The sequence below is a fragment of the Aythya ferina genome (genome assembly GCF_964211825.1).
Source record: "Aythya ferina genome assembly, chromosome: 1".
In the NCBI taxonomy this organism is placed as follows: Eukaryota; Metazoa; Chordata; class Aves; order Anseriformes; family Anatidae; genus Aythya; species Aythya ferina.
Window position 1 is genome coordinate 145,962,334 of NC_140296.1, and position 13,308 is coordinate 145,975,641.

The following is a 13,308-nucleotide window of genomic DNA, read 5'->3' on the forward strand; positions in this document are numbered from 1 at the left end:
CTGCGGAAAGCTTTTTTGTTCCTAGCAGTGCTAAGCACAATCAAGTATCAGCAGGAGGAGGGTGAGGTAGGTGCAGCAGTATGGCTAATGTGATGCTCTAATGACTGCAAGATTAGTAGTGATTTCCTAAGTCTTCATGAAATTAGATATGGAATTTATAAACAAAGAAGAAATATTCCTATTAACTGTCCATTATGTTGAATACCTAAAGCTATCAACCTCTTTAATAGTACCGAGAACATAAATGGAAGAAGCCTGAAAATATTGCATACTACACCATCAAGAAAAAGTAAAATTCAATTAACTTCCCCATTTATTGTTATGAAAGGATTCAATTTGTGATCTTAACACCATGATTAACCCACACAAATCCCAAACAAAACAGCCCCAAGACAGATCATTAAGGTAGATGTGAGTGCCAGGAAAACTCATTCCTATTCTGACATACCTCAAGGGGGAAAGGGAAGATTAGACATTAGACTGTAAATGTTTAATGTAGCAAATAAAGGATCCTCACTACTGAAGATGTTATAAGAATGTCATTTTCCTGAGGGGTTTCCACTGATATTAGAAGTGTGTAGAACCAAGTTCTTGTGAGAGAAATCTAAAATATTCAGACACTTAAATTAAGAGGTTTGACTTTTCCAGCATGGTTTTAATACAACTAAGTTTATATGAAAAGATTTTCTTCCCAAACAAATCTAAGCCATGTGTCTCTTCAGATCTTTTTTGTTTATTCTACTGACAGAAATTAAGCCTCATTCAGTTGGCTTGGCTGTTTGCTAGTTTTTTTCAGCACTAGTGATTCAATTTTAAAATCCTCATATGTCAGGAAGTAAAACACAATGGAGGTAGTTACCAGACCTGTTTTAGAACATTTGAGAGGGTGGTCATCCCCTCCAGGCTGTCAGTGACTTCTCCAAAACCTTGCCACACCAAGGACGAAGACCATGAAGAGCTTGGAATTGAAACTGGTAAGGAAGAGGTATTAGGGCTAAGAGCTGAAAGAGGCCTGACTAAGCAATGCATACATGTACGTGTTTAGCATTAAGAACAGGAACATGAGCTGTGAGATCTGGAGAAATATACAAAGATGGGCAGGAAGGATATGAGCGGGACAGGACACCAAAGGGGAAGACCAGGAATACGGTAAGAGGAAATCACACAAGGAAAGTGTTAGGAGACAAAACAGCAGAAGTGGAATATGCACAGAAAAATCTCTCAGAAAAGTCTATGCCATAAAGTCAAACTACAGCATGATTTCCTGTACAGTCTGCAATGGAACTCAGTATTTTCTTTCTCCTACTCCTGTGGGGTCAATATATATTTATGAAATGTATTGGAATACTGCCCATCTCTTCTAGGTCAAAGAGGAGGACAACCTACATGTGACAGTTCCCCCACTAGCTCAGAAGGCAAGAGACTGTGTTAGTTGTGGATATTGCTGCTCTATGTGGAATCAATGCCACGATGTGAGATGGAAGTTCAGTGGTTTGGGTTTATTCTTATGTTGTTGTTGTTTTTTTAATCCAGGCAATGAGATATTCTGTTAAACAAATGTTGTTATGACTACAAAACCAATAGCTCAAATTAGAAAAAGCCAAGATTAAAGTTGCCTATTTCAAAATGTGTGTGTATACTTATATACTGCCTTTAATTATCTGATCACATCATATTTTTTCTTCTGTTGGACTCCTGTGTCTTTCTAATCTTTGAATACATGTGTGTATGCACACATGCATGCGTGTGTGCATGTGTCAAAAAGAGAAATGTAATTTATTGTGCTGTCTGGACAAAGCCCACAAGGTCTCATCCAACAAAAGATGGAAAAAAAGATTTTCTTTGACACAAACAATGCCTTTGGTAACTTCATCTTTGTTTTTGTCATTTCTGTTTCATTTACAAACATTCATCACTGGTTTACATCTGTAAACACCAGCATGAGAATCTAGGAGTACAGAAACAGCAGAGTTTCCAATATTTAACTCACAGCTGACTTCTAATCCTCTTGGTTTATCATCTTGCTAAGGCAACCCATTCAACCCTCTCAGTTTCAGATCTTATTACACCACTGTGAGAGAAAAATACATGAATTAGCTAATATCTGAACAACAAATGTTGAGAAAGCAAAGCTGTTAGAGCAATATGGTGACTTTTAAGCAGAGTGAAATCTAGTAGACTTTGGGCAATGTTGCCTTTTACAGAACCTCTACAAATAAGCCACCATGTACTCTAAGACACCTCCTGACAAATAAGTGACCGTTGGTACTTATGTTACAGGGCAAAGGAGGGGGGTTGTGCAATGCATTCCACCTACACCCATCCAGATCAAAGTAGCCTCCCAATCTGAGCACATTTCCTTAGGTGGCTAATCAGCCTTGCCCTGACTTCATCTGCTAGATCAGATTTCCCTCTTTAAAATTGATGCCTAGTAGAAGATCCTATGTCCTTTACATTATGAGGATTCAAGATGTAAACACCAAATCCTCAGCACTGACCTCTTCTTATTTAGCTAGTTGCTCAAAATCATATGAAATACTCTCCAAACTGTCTTCACCCACTATATCCCTGAGCTTTAAAGAATCATAATACATTTCATAGATCTGGGATTCTCAAACTGTGCTAAGTACACCGCTGTGCTTAGGGAAACCACGTTATCTCTGTACATGTACACAACTCAAATTACCCACAACCTTGTTAGCCCATGTACTCAATAAGAACTCATCAGATGACCCCAAAACCCTCAGATAACCTACAGAAATTGAAGGCAGTGACATATGCAACATAGCTATTTGGCTAGATATAATCAGTAAGGGAAAGGTTACTGGAGGAGAAATAAGAATCTGAGGTTGATGTCACATCATGTTACCCTCCATCCCTACACACACACAAACAAAAAAAGCAAGGAGGTAAAAGAGAAAGCTATTTAATTTACTGTGCCATCTTAATCCAGAGGAGATGAGGAATGGCTGGTTCTGTGTTAAAGATGGTGGTGTGAGAGACTGAGAGCTGTCACAGAGCTGAGACTTATTTCTGATACTGCTGCCACTGTGATTGAGTGTGATTCCCTCTTAATTTTAGTGGTGTTGAGCTACTAAGATGGGATCTGCAGGACTACGGTATGCAAAACATGTAAAAGGCACTAAGAGCTGACAGGTTCTATTAAAAAAATAATTAAAATTATAAAAAATAAATTTAAAATATCCTGTGCATTTACTGCTGCTGGTGAGCTAATTCACCCCTCCATCTTCACAGTGCAAATCTACAACAATGTTGCTAGGAAGGACGAAGAAGGTGTGAGGACCTCTTGGTCACTAATTAACTTATGGATGTGTTTGGTTTTAATAATTATTTCTGCATATACCTCCATTGTCAAGAATTCCTTAGTGGCAATGGAATGGGGAAAATTGGGTATCATAAACAGAAAGATTTTGCCTTTTTTAAGAATAATCCTATTGTTCCCCCATGTTCAGAGGGTTGTGCTTCGCAGTGCAGTCTAGCTGGAGGCCTGTAGCTAGTAGTACCCCCCAGGGGTCAGTCCTGGGTCCAGTGTTCTTCAACTTAATCATCAAGGACCTAGATGATGGAATGGAGTGCACCCTCAGCATATTTGCTGATGACACAAAGCTTGGAGTTGCTGACACCCCACAGGGCTGTGCTACCATTCAGAGGGCCTCAACAGGCAGGAGGGTTAGGCCGAGAGGAACCTCATGAAGCTCAACAAGGGCAAGTGCAGTGTCCTAATGTTCTAATGGTAGGAATAATGCCAAGCACCAGTACAGGCTGGGGGGGGGTGCCCTGCTGGAGTGCAGCTCTGCAGAGAGGGGCCTGGGAGTCCTGGTGGACAGCAGACTGACCGTGAGTCAGCAATGGGCCCTTGTGGCCAAGAAGGCCAATGGTATCCTGGGGTGCATTCGGAAGGGTGTTGCCAGCAGGTCAAGGGAGGTGATCCTCCCCCTCTACTCAGCCCTGGTGAGGCCACACCTGGAGCACTGTGTCCAGTTTTGGGCTCCCCAGTACAAGAGGGACATGGAGCTACCGGTTCGAGTCCAGAGGAGGGCTACACAGAAGATCATACAAGGACAGGCTGAGAGAGCTGGGCCTGTTTAGCCTAGAAAAGAGAGGACTGAGGGGAGACCTCATCAGTGTATATAAATATCTGAGGAAATGGTGTCAAGAGGATGGAGCTAGTCTCTTTCCAATTGTGCCCAGCGACAGGATAAGAGGCAACAGACACAAAGTTAAGCACAGGAAATATTCAGCACAGCTGAATATGAGAGGGCACTTCTTTACTGTGAGAGTGAAAGCACTGGAACAGGTTGCCCAGAGAGGTTGTGGAGTCTCCTTCTCTGGAAATATTGAAAACCTGTCTGGATGCCATCCTGCACAATGTGCTCTAGGTGTTCCTGCTCAGCAGGGCCGTTGGACTTCAGAGATCCCTTCCACCTCCGGCCATTTTGTGATTCTGTGATTTATAATGCTGCTTTGGATCAACTATCATATTGGGCAAGAGGAAGTGAAACTGGTGATTAGGGTGACAAGTGCTTGGGACATATAAGGAAGGCATTAGAGTTGACAATTACATTTGCAGCAACAAAGAACATTACAACATAAAATGGAGAGGATATATCCCTTTCCTAAGAGAGTGCATGGAAGCATTCACCCCCTCACAGAAGGATCAATAAGCATCCCTTGTACCAGCATCAATCATCGCACAGACAATACTGAGATGCTGACAGAAGAAAGAATGAAGGAGAAAAATAACATAGGAGAGAGAAGGAAGGGGAAATTCAGAAACAGTGTCTTGGTTAAATGGCAGCTGCAGTGCTTTAAAAAATAATTAAATAAATAAATAGAGAGCAACAGAAGAGACCAGGCTAAGAGGAGGTTTGACCTTCAGAGGACAAAATGACATTCTTTAATTGCTCAAGTTTTCAGAATGAGGTGTCTGCCTCCAGTACAATGAAGATTAATCTTCATGGAACAGTTTGTATGATGAGTTGTTAGATGTCAGGAAGTACAATTTCAGATGAAGCAGCTGATAGAATCAAATCAGTATTTCAAGCAAACAAGGGGAGTGAAATGTATTTACTGTGAGTTAAAGTGATCCAGATTATTACACTGATGTCAGAGCTTTCAAAACTCTATTATGGAGACATGTGACAGGCAAAAACCATAATAGCTTCTTTGCTATTGTTCCTTTAGGGATAACAGCATGATTTGTTATTAACTGGCTTCCCTTTCCTTTTCAGATTGCTGTGGGATTCTGGTTTAGTTTTCAAAAGATCTGGGGAGGTAAAAGTGCTTTTAATTGGTGTGGGCAGGGAATGAATGGTAAGGCACAGTATTCTGGAATTAAGTTGCAGGTGTTCTGCCAAAGCCTTGACAGATATGCAAAGTGAGTCTCTTGTGAGTATCAAGAAAGACACACATGCACCTGAGAGCTATATTTGTGCTGTAGGAAGCTACCCCTCTTAAAATAGGCGCTGAAGAAATACTACTGTAACAAGACCCAATGTGAGTGCTTTTAGAATCACAGAATATCCTGAGTCAGAAGGGATCCACAAAGATCATTGAGTCCAACTCCTAGCTCAACACAAGAATACATAAAAAATAGAACATATGTTTGGCAACATATTGCCCAAACGAACAGTGGCAGAGGCTCCCTGGGGAGCCTGCTGCAGTGCCTGACCAACCTCTCAGTGCAGAAAATTTTCCTAACACCCAGCCTGACCCTCCCCTCCATGCCGTTCCCTCTGGTCATGTCACTGTTCCCAGAGAGCAGAGCTCAGTGCCTGCCCCTCCACTCCCCTTGTGAGGAAGCTGCAGGCTGCCATGAGGCCTCCTCAGCCTGCTCTGCTCTGGGCTGAACAATCCAAGTGGACCCAATGAAGACCTCAGCTGCTCCTCATATGTCTTGCTCTCTAGATGCTTCACCATGTCCATAGTCCTCCTTTGGATGCTAATAGTTTTATGTCCTTCTTACGTTGGAGCACCCATAACTGCACACAGTAGCGAAGGTGAGGATGCACCAGTGCAGAGCAGAGCAGGACAATCCCTTCCTTCAGCCAGCTAGCAGTGCTGTGCCTGATGCACCCCAGAATGTGCTTGGCCCTTTTTTCTGCCAGGGCACACTGCTGACTCCTATTCAACTTGACATCAAATACAGCCCTCAGATCCCTTTCCATGAGGCTGCTCTCCGGTCTCTCATGCCCCAGTCTGTACATATACCCACAGTTGCCCCATCCCAGGTACAGAATCTGGCAGTTACTCTTGTAAAACTTCTTACTGTTGGTGATTGTCAAGCCCTCTAATTTGTTGAGTGCTCTCTGCAAGGTCTCTCTACTTTCAAGGAAGTCAACAACTCCTCCTAAATTAGTATCAAACTCATTGTATTTTGCTAGCGCACAAATATTATCTGTGTTTTAATTTTAGATTCAGACTGGCAAAATTTCAATCATTAACTTGTCATGGTGATTTATTTTGGACAGCAAAACTCTTTCTCCTCAACCCACCCTGCCCATTATAGACTCCTAGGTAAAGAATGGGAGTTACTTCTTATGCCTCATCACTCCCCTCTTCCTCCTCTAACCAAATAAATTCTAGTGGCAATGCTCTATGAAAAAGGTTTGCTAGTGAGGACTGAGGTGGCATGCTTATTCCACAGATGTGTTTAGTAAATGATAGGGACAGGCAGGCAGTGATCTATAGACTTCCCATCAGAAAACCATTTAATATGTATCCAATTATCTATGTCAGAAATACAATTAAAATGGCTATCTGCTCTTCTTAAAAGGAACATTTATGTGATTTTCCAGCTTCCTTCCTCAAAAACTGAAGTTGTACAGTCCCCTAGTATAATGATTCAGCTTGATGTCTGACTACATCTCAGTTCCCAGAGGAGATACAAGCATCTTGCCGTAAGTCACAGGGAAGCTGGGATCTTAGTTCCATGCTCAGTGAACCACAGGGATTTTCCATTTTTCTGCTTCATGGAATTCAAGGAGCTCATATTTTAAACAGTTTGATTTCTGACTGTTTAGAGAGTGCTTCTCTGCCCACACAGGATTTTCTTCAGTCATAGTTAGCATTAGCTAGGAGTCTTCAAATCAAGATCAGCCTCCTGTAAACTTGTTAGTCCAACCCTTAGGTTAGACAATTCTGATAGGACACATTAAGATTTATGTCCAGAAAAACAGGCTGATGACTATCATTGTATGCTCTGAGTTGTGTGCCTTACAAAGGGCTTTCCTACTACCTGCAGAGGGTAATGTGAGATATCTTTTCTGATTTTCTTCTTGTAGGCTGATGGGATATTATTTGCTTTCTGATATTTTAATGTGAAAACAGTAATACACAATAATCATTGAGACAGGTAAAGGAGGGCAGACAGGAAAAACAACCTCATGAACAGAGTCAGGGAAGAATACTCTAGCCAAGCTATGTTATATTGTCAAGCTGACTATACACAAATTTGAAAATGATACAAAAGGATCCCCCTGAAGATAGTCTGCCAATGTCTGAAAAGAACCGTTTTAACTTTTGGTGTGCAAACATCTACTTTTTGAATGAAAACCTCTTAAACACATGATCAGCAAGTGATCAAATGCATGTGTAGTCTAATACCAAGTTTCAAAGCAGCAAGATCATTATCTGGACATTTTCTTTTTAAAATGTTACCATAATGGTTTTGAAGGTGACAAATAAATACTTATTTGCAGTTGCAGTGACAACAGTGTAAAAGGTTGTACATCTCTTGTCAGACCACATAAATAACTCATAAGGACTATTTAATGAATACTAAATAAACAAAATTTACGTCTGTAGTAAGGTTGGATGAGAATAGTCATCCTCAGCTAGAAAGGCATAGGAAGAACCACCAAAGGAACCAGATCATTTCCAACAGGGTTGGAAACATCTATCCAACATGGCCCTAAGGATACTCAAGGTCAAACTCTCAACTTAAACATTAAAGAAATTCTTCTCCAGTGAGCCATAATGCTCTTCTTGTTATTATTCCTCTCAGTCCAGAGATGAAGGCTTAGATTGCTTTAATTATGGCTCAAATGTACTAACAAACTTCAGAAAAAGACTGTCAGGACCTACATTAAAATTCAAGCCATTTCAGTTCTTTTGTTGGAAAGAGAGCAGATGAACTGAGAGAAGAATAAGGAGGGGTGGAACTGGAGGGGTGAAAGTGAAACAGTTTAACTATCTTCCAACAGTAAGATAAGCAAACCAATTAAAAGGAGTGTCATCCTGTAATTACCAGAGCACTCTATATTACAGAGGGAACTGAAGCTTTGTTACACAACAAACAGTCATGCTTATAATTTAATATGAATAATGAGCCAGATGCATGAACAAGACTCTATTAAATTGTTATCACAAGCAGACGTGTCCCTCATTGATTAATGACTGTGTGTCACCAAGGAAAGGAACTCCATTTCTAAGCATGGATCATCATCATCAGTGTTGCCAACGCAACCGTCTGTCTGCTTTTGACTTACCCCTGAATGTGGCAATTAAACCATTACATGAGGAAACAAAACAGTGATTATTTTCTTATGTGCAAAACTGAAGGCTCTTAAAGAGTAAGGGAAACCAGATTTGCTTCTCAAGATAAATGCACCTGCGCTAAAACCATGTTCAAGATCAGATTGCCCTTGCAATATGAAATTAATCGTGGTCGCTCATTCAGTTTCAAATTTGGTGCTAATCATAAAACCTTAATAAGTTTCATATGCTAGGAGAAACCCAGTAGAATCAACAGAGACACACAAATAAAATAAAAGAGGTATGAAAAACACTTATTTTACAGCAAATAAAATCAACTTGCAGAAGGCATAATTAAGTAAGAAAACACCTGAATTCTCTGCGTATGCCCTTTATACAGGCAGTATTTATATAGACAGAATGTATATATGCATATGCACAGATCTATAGATGAACGTGTAGTCCATATATGGCTCATTCAAAATGTGTACTTGACCCTGGTTTGTTTTTGTTTTGTTGTTAATGCTAATATAAGATCTATATGGAATGTTCTACCAAAAGCAGCTACAACCTGGCTTCTTCCAACTTACAAGCTTCACGCAGTTTTTCCTTGTCGTAAAGTAGTCCCTCATATTCTTGCAAATTAATCCGGTTCACTCTGATCCGCAGGCGATCTGGGATGGAATGAGGACTGTAAGAAAAGAAGAAAACTTGTTAGACAAGGTTTTCCATGGAAGAATAAAGATAAAAATAAGATATAAAGAGATTTTAATCTTCTGTAAAAGAAGAATAAGAGCAAGCCTCCTCTAAACTGGGCCAGCTCCTCCCAGGCCCATCACCATGTTTGTACAAGATTAGGACTACCCACTGTACAAAATACCTGTTACATCCTAAATGACAAGCAAGATCAAGAAGCCCATTTACTGGCTCTGTGGTCTGGAATTGTGCAGGCTTTTCTGAGCTCTTCAGTCTCTATATAAATAGCCCTCCCTGATGCAATCTGCCTTTTCGTACATATCTACAGACCTATTAAAGTCAGAAAAGCTTTGATTCAGGATGCAGATGATTTCTTGGGACATCTCTCAGGACAATTATTTCTCTGTCCATGAGAACATCCACCCAGATCTTCAGAAGATCCTGTTTCAGCAGCTCTGTCCTGGGTAGCAGGCAACAAACATGTTGCCAAGAACTGGATTTCTAAAGTAGAGTCCCATACACAAATTACAAGGGGACTTTCAAAAAAAAAAAAAAAAAAAAAACAAACAAACAAACAAACAAAAAAACTGACACTTCTTTTCTACTGATTAAGATACCTCAGCTGCCTGCATACTTTTGAAATTGTCCATGGGTTCCCATCTATAAATTTAAGTGCCCATATGTTGACAGAAAGTTGTTCTGAAGTGCTTTGTTTTGTTTTCATATTTCATCTTGCTGTTACTACTTTATTTTTTTTAACCAAATGCTATGTAAATTAACTTCATCACATTTGCATTTTCCAATTCTAAAAAGAGAAAGATAGCTTGTGTATTGTAATTCACAGATCAAAAGTCTGTCCTGGCAGGTCTGTCCCATTTAAAAGTAGATTATTCATTCAGTGCTTCCACTGAAAGACTATTTTCACTATATTTTATTTTAGTTGATGACAGAGCACCTAACATACACACAGCCTTTTAAAAGTTAGCATTCTGTGCACTGCCGTAGACAGACTTACTGTTCCCTTCGTTTCAGTTTTAAAATATTTGACCTACAGCATTTGTACTGCTAGTTTAAATACCAATGAGCACAATCCACATTTTTTTTCCTTTTTAAGTGAGCCATTTTCTTTATGGCCTGAAAATACTGCAGATCTAACACATAGTTTGGAACCATCTCTTGGTAAAGCCACTGAGATGGTAATTAGCAAATATTTCAGAGTTTTCTTAACGGCATACTTTTTGTCTGTCACTTATGGACAGCTCTGTCACACACGGACAGATGAAAGTAGAGATTAAAAATCAAATCCCAGTATAAAAAAAGCTCTACTGGCACAAGTACTCTCAGCCTAAAAAGTGATAAAGGATAATGAATTCAGGGTGCCTCAATAATTGAAGTGTAAGACAACATGTTACAAAGAGCTGCACTCCTTCTGTTCTGAACAGGAATTTCTGTATTAAAAATGAAAATAACCCTAAGATACATGGAGAATAACTTAGAAATAAGTAATCCTTAATAGTAGCTGTAAGACTGATGCACCCAGTAGCACGTAGGCTGCCCAATGTGTTTCCTTTGCTGAATGACGGGGACTGTTGCATAAAGACATAGGCACACTGTTCATATTTAAGGTAAGCTTTTGCAGTTTGCTTGACAGACACCTGGGATGGTAACTTTCAGCAGAGCTTCAGGGGCAGGCTGCTAACTCAGGTGCCATTATATCATCCTACAGATCCACAGTCTCCACCTGCAGACTCTAAAGCTGGCTCAGCAACCCAGGGAATATCATCACACACAAGCTGGAGGGAAAGGTACGTAGATGGAAGAAGACTGTAATTGCAGTGAGTCTGACACTTCTTTTTTTTTTCTCATAGATAACTTTATTGTCACATTGCCGGATCAGAAATGAACACAGTCTAAGGAACTGTGTTCCTTCCCTTCCAAATTATACAAAATGCAAGTCTCAAAAATAAAAATCATGGGGGGTTTTATTTTTAGCCAAGAAAAGATAATAAAATGTTTAAGTCAGGAAACACAGGAATTTAACTGCATAGTCTTTGTCTGAGGGGAAAAAAATGAATTCATTGCACTTAGGAGGGTTCATGAAAATGACAGACTGACAGCCTTGAAAAGTGAAATCTTTTATGCACTGGTACAACATGAGACGAACCTATGCTGCTACCACCACATATTATTATGACGGTAGCTCAGTCTTCCAGCAGATATGCTTATAACCTGGGGATTATCATTAGGTCTGGAGGAGTGACTGGTTATGAATCACCTCTTCTTTGAGCTCAGCTGGAAAGAAAGGGGATGGAGAGACAGGAGAACTCAACAATGTCTTATTTCTCCTGTAACACTCAACCATGCTATAAAGACAGACATCCTTGTTATGCCCTGAATTAAGCCAAGTGTAAATCCAAGCCAAAAATTGTCTCAAACTGTTGTTTTGTCTGAAACCAGAACCAAATCTATATTATTCTTCTGAAGTCTGAACTACCAAAACTGGAATTGTATTGCACACACACACACACAAAATAAATAAATAAATAAATAAATAAATAAAAACACACTTTCCAATCCCCACTGAAAAATAAGCATTTTACCAAAAACTCTTACCCAAATAGGACTTTCTTAGCCCAGGACTGGTGATGTTTGCACTCTGAACCAGAACCATCTGTTCTCTACTCACCCTTTTCCATTTCTTCCTTGCTACACATCTCATTAGTGTGTAACGTTCAGGCCTCCCACTTCCACTCTGTGACCACAGCACTGCTCTCCATACCAGAGGGAAAACACTTCAGTTTAATTCACAAGGTAAGCTGCAATTGCAACTCCTAAGAGATCACTTACTCCTTTTTCTCCTTGATTAATCCTTTTTGATCACCCATAGGAGATATCTGACTGATATTTGTCCTTTTACCATATATTGTTTCCCACCAGACTGGTTCATCCAGCACCTGCTGGCATTCTTCACTGTGAAAGATGATTTTTTTAATGTGTTTTTGTGTCTCTGCAATGTCTATGTGGGATTTACTAAGGCTGTGAAGTCTTTAGTACTTCGTACTCAACATTTCACTTCCTCTCTTTTCACACACTGTGGCCTTTCTTGTGTTCCTTGGTGCACGGCAGGACAGGAATGTGTCAGATACAGGCAACTGCAGACAAGCTATGCTCTACTGCAAGAAATACTGGGTGAATTTCCTGGTACATCAGTGCACTGAATATCTCTGAATTAGCATCCATGATGAAGCAAGAACACTATCTTAAATGTAATGTATTACTTGAGGAGAAATAGCTCCTTTCCAGGTCAAGTGCAGGAGCATAATCAGCTGAAAAGTGTCATCAGGGTTTCCTATTTTCTTCTCCTGCTCACCACCTTTCTTCAAAGACACGGAACATTAAGATACTACTACATAAATAAGATGTATGTGTTAAAAGATACAACTGAACTTGCCATTTTGCCCATTTGAGAAATTCAGCTATTTTACTCATAAAAGCATAACCTCAGAAACTACAGTTTCTAGAGAAAATTAGCTATTTTCAGAAACATGAGAGCTCAGAGGCCCTTTCTGCGGGGTAGAGATTTTATATACTTAGCTAAGTCCAGACACAAATAATGCAGTTGCAACTCAAATACATATAAGTACATGTATGTGTATATATGCACAAATACATACACATGCAAAAAAATTTATTCAGTGGCTTAAATCTGAACTTTTGGTTATGATTTATTTTCAAATACTCTTTGCTCTATCAGAATATAGTTGTTGGCTGACATTATACTTTCTTACGGAATTTTATAACCTATTTAAAATAGCTTTGCCTCTAAAAATTCACTATGAATATTCACTCTTTGTGATATCTGACGTGTTAAGAGTATTGTCCTCATCAACTAAATAATTGACTCATTCAGTCACACAACTCATGAGCTGCATACAGAGCTCTCTTAAACACTGTTGAGCAAAACACTTCCACCATAAATACTTCTGTAATCACCACAGATACTGTATAATAATCCTTACTATTATACAAATTGCACTATTCCTTTTGTTTAGACATATTGAGCATATTCAGAAACCACAAGGCTCAAGGACACAAGTGTATCTATGCAAAAACTAA

General features: G+C 39.7%; 1 protein-coding gene across 8 annotated transcripts in view; it reads right to left on the reverse strand.

The window, feature by feature from the left end:
- Positions 1 to 13,308, reverse strand: part of DGKI (diacylglycerol kinase iota) — a gene marked incomplete at its 5' end in the record, with an annotated part of 213,446 nt that overhangs the window by 65,746 nt on the left and 134,392 nt on the right. For all 8 annotated transcript variants that reach the window (XR_014685744.1, XM_084497769.1, XM_084497768.1 and 5 more), the window contains one exon: positions 9,087 to 9,187. Coding sequence is in view for 7 of the 8 variants with exons in the window: in XM_084497769.1 (XP_084353895.1) it covers positions 9,087 to 9,187 (101 nt within the window). The remainder of the gene's footprint in view (positions 1 to 9,086; positions 9,188 to 13,308) is intronic.